Source organism: Bacillus rossius, chromosome 2 (assembly GCF_032445375.1).
Source record: "Bacillus rossius redtenbacheri isolate Brsri chromosome 2, Brsri_v3, whole genome shotgun sequence".
NCBI classification, from domain to species: Eukaryota; Metazoa; Arthropoda; class Insecta; order Phasmatodea; family Bacillidae; genus Bacillus; species Bacillus rossius.
The window spans coordinates 5,545,077-5,563,729 of record NC_086331.1 but is presented as its reverse complement, the minus strand read 5'-3'; the positions used below and the strand labels follow the sequence as shown (position 1 = coordinate 5,563,729).

General features: G+C 45.7%; 1 protein-coding gene across 1 annotated transcript in view; it reads right to left on the bottom strand.

Moving 5' to 3' along the window:
* Positions 1 to 320: 320 nt before the first annotated feature.
* The window catches only part of LOC134529939 (solute carrier family 41 member 1-like), a 95,100-nt gene continuing 76,767 nt past the window's right edge, over positions 321 to 18,653 (bottom strand). Inside the window, exons 6-11 of the mRNA XM_063364486.1 lie at positions 15,692 to 15,836; positions 12,663 to 12,809; positions 11,881 to 12,028; positions 6,249 to 6,460; positions 2,830 to 2,978; positions 321 to 1,206 (exon numbers count right to left, since the gene is read on the bottom strand). Of these exons, the coding sequence (XP_063220556.1) occupies positions 1,030 to 1,206; positions 2,830 to 2,978; positions 6,249 to 6,460; positions 11,881 to 12,028; positions 12,663 to 12,809; positions 15,692 to 15,836 (978 nt within the window). The 3' untranslated portion in view covers positions 321 to 1,029. The remainder of the gene's footprint in view (positions 1,207 to 2,829; positions 2,979 to 6,248; positions 6,461 to 11,880; positions 12,029 to 12,662; positions 12,810 to 15,691; positions 15,837 to 18,653) is intronic.

Sequence of the window (18,653 nt, the reverse complement as noted above, 5' to 3'; positions counted from 1 at the left end):
CGTACATTAAAATAAACATAGTCCCTATTTAAGTGAGGGTATATGTTCTTTACAGATCAATAGATGATTTTAATTAACTGACTGCCATAATTAATAAGCAGGACTCCACAAGTCACTGTAAATCAGAACTCATTACATTTTCAGCAGCAAAACACTGCCACTGAATTGTAATTAGTTGGCTTTTTAGCAGTAATCCAGTTTGAAACGGTTTGCAGTCAAACTTATTTGATTTGGAGAAAGTTTCAGAGCTTCATCTTTGAAAAGTTCAAGTGGCTTTGGGAAAGGAAAATGGTTCAACGTGAAACGAAAACAACAATATATTTAAAATCCAAAAATATTTAATGTAGTAAGATACTCATTTTACATTTGTTTTTTCATTTATTTTCAACAAAACTCTCGTGTTGACGGTTTAAAAATACAATTATTTGAGATCCATTTCATTAAAATGAAAGTCAATGGCTTTTGATACAATATAAGAAAAATATCTTCGTTGTTCCTAATTGTTTTCATTTTTTGAAGTGTAGTAGTTTAAGGTACTGTTTTTGGTGCAACTACAATAAACTCTTTTGAGTACCCATGAAAATATAGGCGATTTATTCATGGAGACGCTTATAGCAGCCTCATTTTAGCATCTTTAACGTGTACATGATTAACATTTTAAAAAATATATACAACTTATAAGTACAAAATCATGGGTTTCACCCACAATTTGAATAAATATCACCTTCTTAGTGTTTTAAATAGATATTTTCAAGTTTGTAAAGGCATTTTTTTTTGTTCCACAATATGACTGAAAATACAGATACTGCAGTGCGCTACAAAAATATTTTTACCCCCAAGACATAACCTCAGCGACCGCATCAAAGTGTATCTTTGTTCACTAAGCAGGTGTGGAAATTCTTACGAACTTCGTGTGGATTACAACACGCATGCCTTGGAAATCTCTTGTGTAAGAGGCCCAATAGCTTAACATTCTGAGTGGTAACAAGCAGTGACTCGCAGATTCCTCTCGAATACTGCGGCATGTCTTCAGCCCGAGTACTCGCAGTGGATGGTCTGCAGGAAAAGGAACCCCAACCCGAGCAGGCAGGAACCAATCAGATCGCCCAGAGCCGTGAGGTACGGGATGGACGAGTTGTCAGGATCTGTCTTCAACTTCCACATCAAGTGAACCACGTGATGGGCTACGTAGAGAAGTATCGTCACCTAAAATAACACACACACCACACACTTCACTTTAGGCTGAAATACTTTTGTCTGCCTGCAGCACACATTCGATGACCAATATGTCCCCGTCCATGACATGTTTTTCTTATTTTTAGGGTATTTACTTCAAATGCACATATAGAACTGCAAAATCTGTGTTTTATTCTGGGGAAAGTCAAAGCCATAAGTCCACTGGCGGATGACAAGTGTAGTCTCTGGACCGGGCTGTCCACGGCATGGCCACATAATTGAGTAAGTTTGTTAGTAGTATGATGTGGTCGAGTCTGGTACAGGCTACAGTTGGGTGCAGGGTGCCTGTCAATGAACGACCACCATCTTGGATTGTGACATAATGGCGGCATCTTGGATGAATGTGATCTTGTAAGGTGACTGAAATATGATACCTCGAGTGTAAGTCTAATTCCGTTTTTACCTAAAAACTAAAAAAATTGGTAAAAATGTAATTCGTATGCCATGGACTTAAAGACCTGAGTTCTTTACAGCCAAGGAAAATCTAATATATTTTTAAAATCATTCCTCCACATTTTTTACCAGTTAGCTGACCCCTGACCCCGACCACTTTGACCAAGAAATATGTTATACCCACCCATATTATATCATGGATACCATCTTGGAAACACCATTTGGTTTTCGTCTTCTAGAGTGTGCACCTGCCATCTGGATTTTTTTACCTGCTAGAGTGCAGTAGTGTTTATCAAAAGACAGTCAACTATTTTCACGTCTACCATCTTGCCGTACATTCTGACTGCCATTTTTAAATTCATAATTATCATCAAAAAATTCGGAAAAACTCTAAGAATCATAAAAAATACTATTAACATATTATTGCATCGGTTCCTGTCCTCAGTTAGATCCTTGATCGATGCAAAAAAAAGTTATCAAAGCCCAAAAATTTAAATAAATATCACTTAAATGGAACATGTTACCATAATAGTCTATGTTCCAGGTTAAATAAATAAAACAATACATTTTTATAAATAAAATTTATTGCATTTATTCTACATTACTACCAGTACAAACAAGTTTATTATTAAAGTCTTTTGCGTTTATCGACTGCTTCAGTCTTGCATGCCTTGGCATGTATTGTCAGGGCAGTTCCACCTGACAGTCTATCAAAACATATAACGCACAGCTGAGCGTTCTCTAGGACAGTGATATATGTATTTTATGATTCCTTGCATTGAACATGTGTTTAGAAGAACTCATCCTAAAATTCGCCCAAAACATTTAATTTTCTGCTTGAATGTAGTGTACGAAAAAATTTCATATTTATTTTATATGAATATCTTGGCAAGATTAGTGAACACAGTTCATATTTTAAATTTTTCACACTCTTGCTTATTAGTGGCGTAATTTTTTTCTTTAGTATCATATATTCCCTTGCATTGCTCAATATAAAATAAAATTTGATTCACCTCCAATTGCTACAAGTGACAGCCTCATGTCTAGATGGCTTGGGCTGTAAGGTGTTTGGTATCATTTTGTATAGCTGAGAAAAGGAGTATGAGCCCCTGGTGGGTAGGTTACCTGCTCGTCAGGGCTGCTGTGCGGGCCAACATATTAACTAGTTGAACAGTTTCCACGCAAGACTACGTTACTCACCTGCAGAGTGCTCACTACTAAGTACGTGAAGAAGAATGGTGCTTGGATCGTGAACGTGGAAGAGTGGATCAAATCAGCGATTATCACGAACAGCGACTGTCCCAACACAGCCATTGCTATCAGGATCCGGGCTGTTCTCGCTGAAGGCACTGTAACAACAGTCAGTGCATTTTACATCCATCAGCCGTCACAACATCACTGAACGAAAACACACACATTTAGGTATTTTATGAAAACAAAAATTAACTCAGAACCATCAATTTTAATTACTGTTTAATTTTTGACGTGATAACGTCTTATAAATCGATGAGCGCCGGCTGCACGCACGAAAAAGCATGACTCATTGTCACGTTCCGCCTGAGCCGAGCGTGCAAGCGAGAGCGCGGAACAAGCGATAGAGAGGCACGATCGGCTTGTGATGCATCTATCTCTCTTCCACTCCATCGGCCGATGCGTCCGAGTAGAAGAGAGACAGCGGCAAGCACACAACCTACACGTGAACTGTTTTGTCAGCTGTTTATAAAGTGAAGTGAAAAGTTAATGTGGTTTGTATGCATTTTTTCATCAATGTTTTCTTATGACGTTATCACAAAAATTATCATGCGTAAACCAACTTTACAGACAAACCCCCCCCCCTTTTTTTGTCTAGCTGTAAGCATAAAATTTTTCGTTTAGCAATTGACTTGCCAATGCCTAACATTGCACAAAACCGAGGTCACTAAATTGTTATTGAATGAAACACTTATTTGTATTCAGAGATTTTAGATTAGTCCGCATTGAACTTTATCAAGAAAACAGGAATTGTGAAAAAAAATTAAATGTTGAGAAATTAAAAAAAACTATATTTTTTAACATATACACGTGATCAAGGTTCTTTTTTACCAAAATTTAAGGAGTACGAACTACAAAATCAATTTCATAAATAAATCTAGCAAATTATGTTTTTCATCATTATTAAGGTAGGATCTAAGGTAGAAGCTGATGGCTACATTGTTGCCTTAAAATTGAAGAGATTACGGTATATATTCCAGCATGTCACCAAATAATAAAAGGAATTCTACGAATCCATACCAATTATTCAATGAGTTAAATGCACAGGTGTTTGCATAGCAATACGGAGGTAAAACATACCGCGAAACTCTACACCACTGCTCCTCACAGCGCCCCTGGAAGCGACTATACGTACATCTTGAGAATGCTGGTTTCAGGCTGATGAAAGGGTAACCTATCAGGTATCTGTAGTGCTGCAAGCTGTCGCTAATCCACTGGTGGTAGTTACAGCTAAATTGTTTGCTTTTGTTAAAATAAGGAGCTGGTAGTCCTGTAAATATAAATATTATTATTATTTTTTAAATCAGAGAAGTTTAAGTAACTGACATTTCTGCCAACATGTGGTTACTGGCTGATAAATAGGTGAAACCCACCGAAAAATCAGCAAAATCCACTGATTTGGAGAGTGACATTCAATTTCAGAAACGAACTGTATGTATCCACCAATTCAAGTGCAGCATTTTCAAGTAATTCGAATTTAGATTCTTGCAGGCTTTTAGGAAGAGATTTCCAATAGTATTTTGGTGTCGGGTATACTTACATTATGGTCGGGTAACTTCTACAAGAGTTTATTAATGTTCTAAGCAGAGAAAAAAATTAGGATAGGTTTCCTGTCCAGTGAGACAAGATTCCACCTGCAAAAATGTGCCACATAGTGAAAGGCAGGCAGGAATCATGTTCCATAAATAAGTACCCCATTAATTCGCGGCATATATTACCACCAAGCTCATCTTAAAACACATTCTATCTTATCCTCCTTGGGTAATTGGACCAGTCTTAGTTTTAGACGCATAAGTAGACCCCGATACAGAGATAAAAATTTTAGCTCTCATGTGGGTTATTTCAGCGTGGTTCGTGTATAATAGGAAGACTGCGTCCAGTACGGCCACAGTTTGCCATTTTTAGAGTGTTAACAGGACTGTCCAATCCAGCCTGGTGGTTAAATACCTCATTAAATGTTAGTTTACGATGCATTATGAATAGGGGCAGGACATTTTCGCGAAAAAATCTGAACGCCTACTAGATTGCAACAAGGTATACCCACACCAGCGGTTTCTTCCTTGTGATTGGCGGCCGTCTGCGAGAGAAGTCGTTGCCTTGTTTTACCGAGCCGCTCAGGACGAGTTTGCTTCCACACTGAATTAGTGTGATTGGTTGTTGTAACAATCGAAATGCACCTCAAAGTAACTCACCCAATCACGAAACACAGACGATGCTACAGTGTTTTAACTTCCAGCTACTCTCGGGATCTTTTAGCGAAATTTTCATGGCCCTAATTATGAATAAGCCAAAGAAATTCTCAAATCCTTAAGTACCATGAAACATTTAGCATGAGAAGAATTTCATACTTGAGCAAAAATAAATTCGAAGAAAATTATTTGATGAAAAGAAATTCAAAAATTAAGACACTAGCCCCTGTGAAGTTTACAAAGACTGCATTATTTATCCCTACAGAAGCCAGAAAATATATGTTTATATCTGCTACCAACCACAACAGTCTGGGAATGATTGTTTACCATTTGATAACATTTCTGTTGTAAAAGCAAATTGTTTGTAACTAAAGTCCCGGAAATATCGCGCATTCATTTGGTGTCAGGTTAAAATTCACAATCCTATGAATAATCTACCCTCATACGCTTTCCTATTGGCTGGTACCTTTCTGCAGAACCTCCCCTTCTTTGGAGTGGGTCGATGTGATTCGGCCACTCTACAGCTGGCTGGCAGTTACTGGTCCACAGTCGTGGAGGGGCGTGTTCGAACAATTGCGATCCAATCAACAAAGCAGTGCAGTCTACATTGCATATCCGGGTATCTATTTATACCTATGCTAAACATATAACGGTAATATATTTAAAAAAATATAAAGTTAATAGGGTAAACGTGACCCAAAACTTACATTTCTGTGCGTTTGCTGATATAGCCCTATCATTAGGGCCATGGAAATTTCGCGAAAAGATACCGAGAGTAGCTGGAAGTTAAAACAATGTAGCATCGTCTGTGTTTCTTGATTGGGTGAGATACTTTGAGGTGCATGTCGATTGTTACAACAAATAATCATACTAATTCAGTGTGGAAGCAAACTCGTCCTTAGTGGCTCGTGCAAACAAGGCAACGACTTCTCTCGCAGACGGCCGCCAATCACAAGGAAGAAACCGCTGGTGTGGGTATACCTTGTTGCAGTCTAGTAGGCGTTCAAATTTTTTTTCGCGAAAATTTCCTGTCCCTACCTATCATTTTAATTTTGACTCATGAAAAAAAAAGATAAATCCTTAAAGGATAGAACTGGCGATTGGGGATTGGGTGAAAGTTTGTCTGACCCATGGCTAGGATAGACCAGCCAGATGCGTCAAGAGCCGACGGCAACTTACGTCCTTTGAAGAGAGCCGCCCACGGAGACGCCCACAGACGGGTCTGCGGCGGGATGAAGCCCATCTGACTGGGCTTGGTCACGTGCAGGTACGTGGAGATGCGGCTGGCTTGAACCGACACCAGGTTGCCGCCGATACCGTTCACAATCGGCTGGAACACCACGTAGCCTTTGAACTTGTCCACCACCTCGTCCAGCACCAGGCCGCCCATCCTGCAGCAGCGAGAGACACAAAGACAATCCTCCAGCCCGCTCCTGCTCTGATGAACACTGCTATAGTCGCTGTCGGCTGGAACACCACGTAGCCTCTGAACCAGTTCACCCTAGGCCGCCCATCCTGCGGCAGCGAGAGACACGCCGACAATCCTCCAGGCCGCTCCTGCTCTGATGAACACTGCAAGTAGTCGCTGTCGGCTGGAACACCACGTAGCCTCTGAACCTGTTCACCCCAGGCCGCCCATCCTGCGGCAGCGAGAGACACGCCGACAATCCTCCAGCCCGCTCCGGCTCTGATGAACACTGCTAGTAGTCGCTGTCGGCTGGAACACCACGTAGCCTCTGAACCAGTTCACCCTAGGCCGCCCATCCTGCGGCAGCGAGAGACACGCCGACAATCCTCCAGGCCGCTCCTGCTCTGATGAACACTGCAAGTAGTCGCTGTCGGCTGGAACACCCCGTAGCCTCTGAACCTGTTCACCCCAGGCCGCCCATCCTGCGGCAGCGAGAGACACGCCGACAATCCTCCAGCCCGCTCCGGCTCTGATGAACACTGCAAGTAGTCGCTGTCGGCTGGAACACCACGTAGCCTCTGAACCTGTCCACCCCAGGCCACCCATCCTGCGGCAGCGAGAGTCACGCCGACAATCCTCCAGTCCGCTCCGGCTCTGATGAACACTGCAAGTAGTCGCTGTCGGCTGGAACACCATGTAGCCTCTGAACCAGTTCACCCTAGGCCGCCCATCCTGCGGCAGCGAGAGACACGCCGACAATCCTCCAGTCCGCTAAACACTGCAAGTAGTCGCTGTCGGCTGGAACACCACGTACCCTCTGAACCAGTTCACCACCTATACAGCACCAGGCAGCGAGAGACACGCCGACAATCCTCCAGCCCGCTCCTGCTCTGATGAACACTGCAAGTAGTCGCTGTCGGCTGGAACACCACGTAGCCATTGAACCTGTTCACTACCTCTGTAGCACCAGGCAGCGAAAGACACGCCGACAATCCTCCAGCCCGCTCCTGCTCTGATTAACACTGCAAGTAGTCGCTGTCGGCTGGAACACCACGTAGCCTCTGAACCTGTCCACTCCAGGCCGCCCATCCTGCGGCAGAGAGAGACACGCCGACAATCCTCCAGCACGCTCCTGCCCTGATGAACACTGCAAGTAGTCGCTGTCGGCTGGAACTCCACATAGCCTTTGAACCTGTTCACCACCTCTGCAGCACCAGGCAGCGAGAGACACGCCGACAATCCTCCAGCACGCTCCTGCCCTGATGAACACTGCAAGTAGTCGCTGTCGGCTGGAACACCACGTAGCCTTTGAACCTGTTCACCACCTCTGCAGCACCAGGCAGCGAGAGACACGCCGACAATCCTCCAGCCCGCTCCTGCTCTGATGAACACTGCAAGTAGTTGCTGTCGGCTGGAACACCACGTAGCCTCTGAACCAGTTCACCCTAGGCCGCCCATCCTGCGGCAGCGAGAGACACGCCGACAATCCTCCAGGCCGCTCCTGCTCTGATGAACACTGCAAGTAGTCTCTGTCGGCTGGAACACCACGTAGCCTCTGAACCTGTTCACTCCAGGCCGCCATCCTGCGGCAGCGAGAGACACGCCGACAATCCTCCAGCCCGCTCCGGCCCTGATGAACACTGCTAGTAGTCGCTGTCGGCTGGAACACCACGTAGCCTCTGAACCTGTCCACCCCAGGCCGCCCATCCTGCGGCAGCAAGAGACACGCCGACGATCCTCCAGCCCGCTCCGGCTCTGATGAACACTGCAAGTAGTCGCTGTCGGCTGGAACACCACGTAGCCTCTGAACCTGTTCACCCCAGGCCGCCCATCCTGCGGCAGCGAGAGACACGCCGACAATCCTCCAGCCCGCTCCTGCCCTGATGAACACTGCTAGTAGTCGCTGTCGGCTGGAACACCACGTAGCCTCTGAACCTGTCCACCCCAGGCCGCCATCCTGCGGCAGCGAGAGACACGCCGACAATCCTCCAGCCCGCTCCTGCTCTGATTAACACTGCAAGTAGTCGCTGTCGGCTGGAACACCACATAGCCTCTGAACCTGTCCACTCCAGGCCGCCCATCCTGCGGCAGAGAGAGACACGCCGACAATCCTCCAGCACGCTCCTGCCCTGATGAACACTGCAAGTAGTCGCTGTCGGCTGGAACTCCACATAGCCTTTGAACCTGTTCACCACCTCTGCAGCACCAGGCAGCGAGAGACACGCCGACAATCCTCCAGCACGCTCCTGCCCTGATGAACACTGCAAGTAGTCGCTGTCGGCTGGAACACCACGTAGCCTTTGAACCTGTTCACCACCTCTGCAGCACCAGGCAGCGAGAGACACGCCGACAATCCTCCAGCCCGCTCCTGCTCTGATGAACACTGCAAGTAGTTGCTGTCGGCTGGAACACCACGTAGCCTCTGAACCAGTTCACCCTAGGCCGCCCATCCTGCGGCAGCGAGAGACACGCCGACAATCCTCCAGGCCGCTCCTGCTCTGATGAACACTGCAAGTAGTCTATGTCGGCTGGAACACCACGTAGCCTCTGAACCTGTTCACTCCAGGCCGCCATCCTGCGGCAGCGAGAGACACGCCGACAATCCTCCAGCCCGCTCCGGCCCTGATGAACACTGCTAGTAGTCGCTGTCGGCTGGAACACCACGTAGCCTCTGAACCTGTCCACCCCAGGCCGCCCATCCTGCGGCAGCAAGAGACACGCCGACGATCCTCCAGCCCGCTCCGGCTCTGATGAACACTGCAAGTAGTCGCTGTCGGCTGGAACACCACGTAGCCTCTGAACCTGTTCACCCCAGGCTGCCCATCCTGCGGCAGCGAGAGACACGCCGACAATCCTCCAGCCCGCTCCTGCCCTGATGAACACTGCTAGTAGTCGCTGTCGGCTGGAACACCACGTAGCCTCTGAACCTGTCCACCCCAGGCCGCCATCCTGCGGCAGCGAGAGACACGCCGACAATCCTCCAGCCCGCTCCGGCCCTGATGAACACTGCTAGTAGTCGCTGTCGGCTGGAACACCACGTAGCCTCTGAACCTGTCCACCCCAGGCCGCCCATCCTGCGGCAGCAAGAGACACGCCGACGATCCTCCAGCCCGCTCCGGCTCTGATGAACACTGCAAGTAGTCGCTGTCGGCTGGAACACCACGTAGCCTCTGAACCTGTTCACCCCAGGCCGCCCATCCTGCGGCAGCGAGAGACACGCCGACGATCCTCCAGGCCGCTCCGGCTCTGATGAACACTGCAAGTAGTCGCTGTCGGCTGGAACACCACGTAGCCTCTGAACCTGTCCACCCCAGGCCGCCATCCTGCGGCAGCGAGAGACACGCCGACAATCCTCCAGCCCGCTCCGGCCCTGATGAACACTGCTAGTAGTCGCTGTCGGCTGGAACACCACGTAGCCTCTGAACCTGTCCACCCCAGGCCGCCCATCCTGCGGCAGCGAGAGACACGCCGACGATCCTCCAGGCCGCTCCGGCTCTGATGAACACTGCAAGTAGTCGCTGTCGGCTGGAACACCACGTAGCCTCTGAACCTGTTCACTCCAGGCCGCCATTCTGCGGCAGCGAGAGACACGCCGACAATCCTCCAGCCCGCTCCTGCTCTGATGAACACTGCTAGTAGTCGCTGTCGGCTGGAACACCACGTAGCCTCTGAACCTGTTCACTCCAGGCCGCCATCCTGCGGCAGCGAGAGACACGCCGACAATCCTCCAGCCCGCTCCGGCTCTGATGAACACTGCTAGTAGTCGCTGTCGGCTGGAACACCACGTAGCCTCTGAACCTGTCCACCCCAGGCCACCCATCCTGCGGCAGCGAGAGTCACGCCGACAATCCTCCAGTCCGCTCCGTCTCTGATGAACACTGCTAGTAGTCGCTGTCGGCTGGAACACCACGTAGCCTCTGAACCTGTCCACTTCAGGCCGCCCATCCTGCGGCAGCGAGAGACACGCCGACAATCCTCCAGCCCGCTCCTGCTCTGACGAACACTGCTAGTAGTCGCTGTCGGCTGGAACACCACGTAGCCTCTGAACCTGTCCACCCCAGGCCACCCATCCTGCGGCAGCGAGAGTCACGCCGACAATCCTCCAGTCCGCTCCGGCTCTGATGAACACTGCTAGTAGTCGCTGTCGGCTGGAACACCACGTAGCCTCTGAACCTGTCCACCCCAGGCCGCCCATCCTGCGGCAGCGAGAGACACGCCGACAATCCTCCAGCCCGCTCCTGCTCTGATGAACACTGCTAGTAGTCGCTGTCGGCTGGAACACCACGTAGCCTCTGAACCTGTCCACCCCAGGCCACCCATCCTGCGGCAGCGAGAGTCACGCCGACAATCCTCCAGTCCGCTCCGGCTCTGATGAACACTGCTAGTAGTCGCTGTCGGCTGGAACACCACGTAGCCTCCAGACTTGTTCGCCATATTGAAAATTCCTTTATACTATCAAAAAAATTCGGAAAAAAAATTTAATTTTTCTGAAAAAAAAAAATTAATTTTGTTAAAAAATACTTACTGCATGAACTTTAGAGTCCTTTTTCGAACCTGGTGAAGTGGCAACCAGCAAACTGCTTCTATGGATGCTAAAAAAATCTGACGGTCTAGTGATACTGCACTCTAGTGGGATATATTAAACCAATATAGATGGCAGCAGACTCTACTAGACGAAAACCAAATGGCAGTTTCAAGATAGCTGCCACATCGTCATACTGGCTGGATTAATATATATTTCTTGGGTTTAGTGGTGGAGATCATTCTGCTGGTAGCCTCTTTGGACGAATGACCCGTCACAATTTTTGCTCTCACTGCGTTAGAACCGAGGACTCCAAGTTCTTTGACATAAGTGTTTTTTAATTAAAATTGAATTAAAACTTAATTTAACAGTTTATTTATGAATTTTAAAATATATCCTGTTTTTTGTTAGTAATTATGTTTTTCAATGCGGCAGATGTGACGTCATGATTCAAAATCGCGGAATTCATATGTTGGAACATTCTAGAATCCAAGATGGTGGCTGTGAATTCATATTCTAAGATAGTGACCTCCAGCAGACGAAAACAATATGGCGGCAAACACAATAATCTAAGGTGGCGGAAAATTCTCGAAGTAAAATTCCGGATGTGACAATTAAAAATAGTGGTGTTCAAGATGGCAGGTGGGGTCAGAGTTATCCAAGATGGCGGCAGGGGTCAAGTTAGAGGTCATGCAAGATGGCTCCCGTGACATCACAATCCAAGATGGCGGGCTCTGGTGCCATACTGCTACTCTTGCCGCAGGAGCCCCTAAAGTATACCACTCACTGAAACCTGGTTTTTGTAACAATCCGCTGACGAAACACCCGACCGCTTTAGAACGCACGCGCATGGAGATAGACGGCCCGCGTGGTCCACTCACCCGCTGATGAAGAGCGCTGACAGCACAGGCACCCAACCAGACTTCAGCACCGGCCTAGTGTAGTCGTTCCTCAGCACCACCCATATCCAGAAGGGCAGCACCACCAGGTAGCTGCCAATCACGGTCGCCAGGATCCACCAGTGCGTGTCTGCAACACAGTTCACGTGCTAAACATGCACACTACACACTTCCAACAGAATTTTTGACGTTACAACGTCTAATAAATCGATGAACGCCGGCTGCACGCACGAAAAAGTGTCCTGTTACGCACATTGTCCCGTTACGCTGTGTACCGTTACGCTCATTGTATGCTTGCACCGCATCTATCTCTCTTCCACTCGATTGGAACAACCATCGATTTGACTTTTTCGAGGCACATTAAACTTGAAACACTCCCATCCGTTTCCTACTTTTCCTATCATCGTCCTATCCTTAACATAATAACACAGATTGGAAGAAGTTAAATAGCAAACATGTATAAAAGTTATAGTTAAAATAAGCTCTTTGTTAAAGTAATAAACATATTTGAATTAATGAGTGCAAATAAAAGTAAATTTATCAATTAAATTGTAGATTTCATTTCACTCATTCTTTGTATCCATACAAAATAGTGATAATTCAATAAAAATGATTCAATTTTATTCATAAAAGTATGCAATCATTTCTTCAATGTTTTGTTATGGCGTTGTCACGTTTAACTATCGTCCGTAAACCGACTTTACAGACGACCAATTTTTTACGGTGCGGGGCGAACTTGAGCGGCGAACAGGCGGCGGACGTACCATGGATGCCGTAGAGCAGAGTGGCGATCTGCGAGAACAGAGTCAGGCAGATGACGTCACCGATGCTGGCTGCGAAGGGCGTCGCCACGTTGTCGGGGTTCATCTTGTTGCGGTACGACACGATGATCACTGAGATGAGGACAAGGTCTACAAACAACAACAACAACCTCAACGCAAGCTTACGATGCAACTGCAGCAAAATTCTGCAAATCAGTGTAATTAGCTAGAGACCTGCAAAATTCGCGGGATCATTCAGTGATAGGCTAGAATTCAAACACATATACCTCTTAGATGATTTTGCTATTGGCTTACTGTTCATCTGGACGAATCTCAACCAGTTATAAACCCTCAACCAAAGAAAGATCGAATCACAGACAAACCAGCTGAGACGACGTACAAGTCGGCAGCCAATGAACTTGCGTTATTTGCCCGAGTGTACAGGGGTATGTGCAGTCTAGCCTGAAGGCCATCGAAACCGCGAATTTTGCAGGTCTCTATTTATGACGAAGGGCATGAATATTTCGTGAAAAGATTTCGATACTATATGAAAGATAAAACACTGTAGCGCTGTCTGTGTTTCGTTATTGGGTGAATTTCTCCCAGGTACATATCGATAGAGACCTGCAAAATTCGCGGTTTGGATGGCCTACAGGATAGACTGCACATACCCCTGTACACTCGGGCAAATAACGCAAGCTCATTGGCTGCCGACTTGTAAGTCGTCTCAGCTGGTTTGTCTGTGATTCGATCCTTCTTTGGTTGAGGGTTTATAACTGGTTGAGATTCGTCCAGATGAACAGTAAGCCAATAGCAAAATTATCTAAGAGGTATATGTGTTTGAATTCTAGCCTATCAGCGAATGAATCCGCGAATTTTGCAGGTCTCTACATATCGATTGTAACAACACCAAATACAGTGATTCAGTGACGCGTCCTGAGTGGCTCGGTGAAATAGGGCAACGACTTCTCACGCAGACGGCCGCCAATCACAAGGAAGAAACCACAGGTGCGGGTATACCTTGTTGTAGTCTAATAAGTGTCCAGATCTTTTTCGCGGAAAATGCCTGATTCTACTTGTTATGGCCAATTCATTACGAACTGATACATATGTGTTCTACTACCAACAACAATCTTCTTCAAAAGCTATGTCCAGACTCGTGCGTTCTCGTGTTCAACCAATGAGTGGCATAGGTGGGCGCCTTTTAGCAGCTGAAAGTCTCTGCCGGCCTGATCGGAAAAGCGTTCAACATCGCTTTCGTGTCGCTTACTCCCAATGTTGTGTGATAACAAGTGTAAAGATTACACCAGAAAAAGTATATCCATACTAATATTATAAATACGAAAGTGTGTTTATCTTTTTGTCCTTTTTTCACGAAGCAACGGAGCAAAGGATCAGCATGATTTTTTTTGTATATAGATAGTTTATGAGCTGGAGAGTGACATAAAGTACATAAAATTATGAAATTCCATCCCTAAGGGAATGAGAAGTGGGTAAATTCAGTTTATAATAGAAAATAATAGCAGGTAGGCTATAGACACACAAACAGTGAGTTTATGTTATTTCTCTATGTCCGCCACACGGCCATATAGTAAGGTCTGGCAACTTCCTATCCTTCTCCTTGGCGAAATCCATCCGCTTAGTGAAGCTCGCGGCTGCTGGCGAACTAAAGGTACATAATAACTGCTTAGTTTAGAAATTAGTCTATAGATGGCGTTGCCATGAACTTGTAACGCGCTATCGTTTGGTGTGTCCGAAACGTCTTGCCTAGATGTTACCTGCCTTCCCACAAAATGAAACTGAAAAATGGTGTCCCGGGTTTGCTGATGCGTAGCCTTGATGCATAGATTGTGCATCAAAGGTACTTGAAAATCAAAATTTCCCGTTTTTCAAGTATATGTCCTACAGACTTGAAACTCGGTAGTGATGTTCTTTACATTATGATTAGAGACCTGCAAAATTCGCGGGTTCAGTGGCCTTCAGGATAGACTGCACATACCCCTGTACACTCGGGTAAATAACGCAAGTTCATTGACTGCCGACTTGTAAGTCGTCTCAGCTGGTTTGTCTGTGATTCGATCCTTCTTTGGTTGAGGGTTTATAACTGGTTGAGATTCGTCCAGATGAACAGTAATCCAATAGCAAAATTATCTAAGAGGTATATGTGTTTGAATTATAGCCTATCACTAGGGACCGGAAAAATTCGCGGGTTCAATGACCTGTAGGATGAACTCCATAGTTCTACGTACACTCTGTCAAATGTGACCCACTCATTGGCTGCTGTCTTGTGAGACGTCCCAACGTAGCAGCCTGTGATTCGATAAAGCCTTAGGTTGGGTGTTTCTCATTGGCCCAGAGACATCCAGGTGAGTTGTGAGCCAATAGCAGCGTCAGCACTGAGGTATAACTATTTGTATTTTAGCCTATCACGAAATGAATTCGCGAATTTTTCCTGGCTCTACCTATCACCGAATGAATCCGCGAATTTTGCAGGTCTCTAATTATGATGTGTGTAGCCCGGAAAACGCCGGGTACTTCAGTAGTATATTTCTGTATCATAAACACACTCAGGTGTGATGGAAAGTAAATCTAAAATGGACATAGTTACAGTGGAATCAAAAATAAAATGTTTGAAATCATGATTTTTAAACGAGCGCAACTTAAGCCTTGAAAGACACACTATTTTTTTTTGGCCACCATGCGATATTTTATCACTATAACCCTCACTATTGCAGTGACATAATATTTTTACAGTCTTAAAAAAAATTAGCGATAGCACAAGTTTGTTAACACTAACAAGCCACATCGTGGACTCAAAAAAGTTGCTTAGTTTTTCTTTACCTAATACTTATATCGTAGTCAGCAACCCTTCTTTTTCTTTCAGTGTAGTTGTTTGAGATTTGTATTATTTCAGCCGTACCTTGGCACTTATAGAGAAAGTATTTTCAATGGAAGCATGAAATTATATATATATATATTTATCAATAATAATAATGTAAACAGGTAATAAGAAGCTCACAGAAACAACTTACCAAGGAAAAAGCAGGAAGAAGTGGCTGTCATCAAACTTGCTGCGGATAGCAGTAGAGCATCGTTTGGTTTGAACTCTCCACTCATGACGGCGGTCACTGACAAGGCAAATATCGACACAACAATAGCTGCGACTATTGCTTGAACCTGTTGGCAGATAAAAAATATCCCACACTTGTTGACCCAATGCTTGAAAATCACAGCAGGCAATGATGTCCACACATGCGGCACCTGACAAAGCATGATTGGGAATAGTTAATCAGCTGGGAGAACCACTAATTCTTCAGCCGATATCAAAAGAAAATTTAGTTATCAAAAGAAATGTCCAGGAATCTACAGAGTGTGGAAGATCTAGACAAAAGTTGTGAAAGGAATCCAATAAATGGAACCAAATTGGTTTCATTACTGATTAGTGATTATATTGCCATAAAATAAGAAATTAAACAGTTTCAGTAAGCAAAATGTGGCTTTCGGCTGTCGACAGTTGTGTCAACAACAAGAGTATGGCTCTCGACTGTCGACAGTTATGTCCGCAAGCAGAGTGTGTCACTTGACTGTCGACAGTTGTGTCCGCAAGTAGGGTGTGGCAATCGAATGTCGATAGATGTGTCCGCAAGCAGTGTGTGGCTCTCGACTGTCGTTAGCTGTGTCCGCAAGTAGAGTGTGCTTCTCGACTGTTGACATTTGTGTCCAAAGCAGAGTATGGATCTCGACTGTCGACAGCAATGTCCGCAAGCAGAGTGTGTAATTTGACTGTCGACAGTTGTGTCCGCAAGTAGGGTGTGGCTATCGAATGTCGACATTTATGTCCGCAAGCAGAGTGTGTAATTTGACTGTCGACAGTTGTGTCCGCAAGTAGGGTGTGGCTATCGAATGTCGACATTTATGTCTGCAAGCAGAGTGTGTCACTTGACTGTCGACAGCAATGTCCGCAAGCAGAGTGTGTAATTTGACTGTCGACAGTTGTGTCCGCAAGTAGGGTGTGGCTATCGAATGTCGACATTTATGTCCGCAAGCAGAGTGTGTAATTTGACTGTCGACAGTTGTGTCCGCAAGTAGGGTGTGGCTATCGAATGTCGACATTTATGTCTGCAAGCAGAGTGTGTCACTTGACTGTCGACAGCAATGTCCGCAAGCAGAGTGTGTAATTTGACTGTCGACAGTTGTGTCCGCAAGTAGGGTGTGGCAATCGAATGTCGATAGATGTGTCCGCAAGCAGTGTGTGGCTCTCGACTGTCGTTAGCTGTGTCCGCAAGTAGAGTGTGCTTCTCGACTGTTGACATTTGTGTCCAAAGCAGAGTATGGATCTCGACTGTCGACAGCAATGTCCGCAAGCAGAGTGTGTAATTTGACTGTCGACAGTTGTGTCCGCAAGTAGGGTGTGGCTATCGAATGTCGACATTTATGTCCGCAAGCAGAGTGTGTAATTTGACTGTCGACAGTTGTGTCCGCAAGTAGGGTGTGGCTATCGAATGTCGACATTTATGTCTGCAAGCAGAGTGTGTCACTTGACTGTCGACAGCAATGTCCGCAAGCAGAGTGTGTAATTTGACTGTCGACAGTTGTGTCCGCAAGTAGGGTGTGGCTATCGAATGTCGACATTTATGTCCGCAAGCAGAGTGTGTAATTTGACTGTCGACAGTTGTGTCCGCAAGTAGGGTGTGGCTATCGAATGTCGACATTTATGTCTGCAAGCAGAGTGTGTCACTTGACTGTCGACAGCAATGTCCGCAAGCAGAGTGTGTAATTTGACTGTCGACAGTTGTGTCCGCAAGTAGGGTGTGGCTATCGAATGTCGACATTTATGTCCGCAAGCAGAGTGTGTAATTTGACTGTCGACAGTTCTGTCCGCAAGTAGGGTGTGGCTATCGAATGTCGACATTTATGTCTGCAAGCAGAGTGTGTCACTTGACTGTGGACAGCAATGTCCGCAAGCAGAGTGTGTAATTTGACTGTCGACAGTTGTGTTCGCAAGTAGGGTGTGGCTATCGAATGTCGACATTTATGTCCGCAAGCAGAGTGTGTAATTTGACTGTCGACAGTTGTGTCCGCAAGTAGGGTGTGGCTATCGAATGTCGACATTTATGTCTGCAAGCAGAGTGTGTCACTTGACTGTCGACAGCAATGTCCGCAAGCAGAGTGTGTAATTTGACTGTCGACAGTTGTGTCCGCAAGTAGGGTGTGGCTATCGAATGTCGACATTTATGTCCGCAAGCAGAGTGTGTAATTTGACTGTCGACAGTTGTGTCCGCAAGTAGGGTGTGGCTATCGAATGTCGACATTTATGTCTGCAAGCAGAGTGTGTCACTTGACTGTCGACAGCAATGTCCGCAAGCAGAGTGTGTAATTTGACTGTCGACAGTTGTGTCCGCAAGTAGGGTGTGGCTATCGAATGTCGACATTTATGTCCGCAAGCAGAGTGTGTAATTTGACTGTCGACAGTTGTGTCCGCAAGTAGGGTGTGGCTATCGAATGTCGATATTTATATCTGCAAGCAGAGTGTGTCACTTGACTGTCGACAGCAATGTCCGCAAGCAGAGTGTGTAATTTGACTGTCGACAGTTGTGTTCGCAAGTAGGGTGTGGCTATCGAATGTCGACATTTATGTCTGCAAGCAGAGTGTGTCACTTGACTGTCGACAGTTGTGTCCGCAAGCAGAGTGTGGTAGTTAAAATTTCACAATTTCTACAAAAAAAAAAGAATATTTTTTTAGGAATATAAATAAACATAATATCATGCAAAACTTTATCATAGAGGAGAAACTAAAAATTGGTTTGGACAAAATGCTGACAATGGCTTCGCAGAAACAAATTACCAAAAGCAGTTTAGATAAGTTAAAAATAATTTATCTAAAATTGGAGGTTAAAAAACAGATTTTTTTTTCGTCCTCATTTGTTAGTGAAATTTTTGAAAATTAGAATTTTTGCCCTCATTTTTCTTATAAGGATACCCTATATATTTATT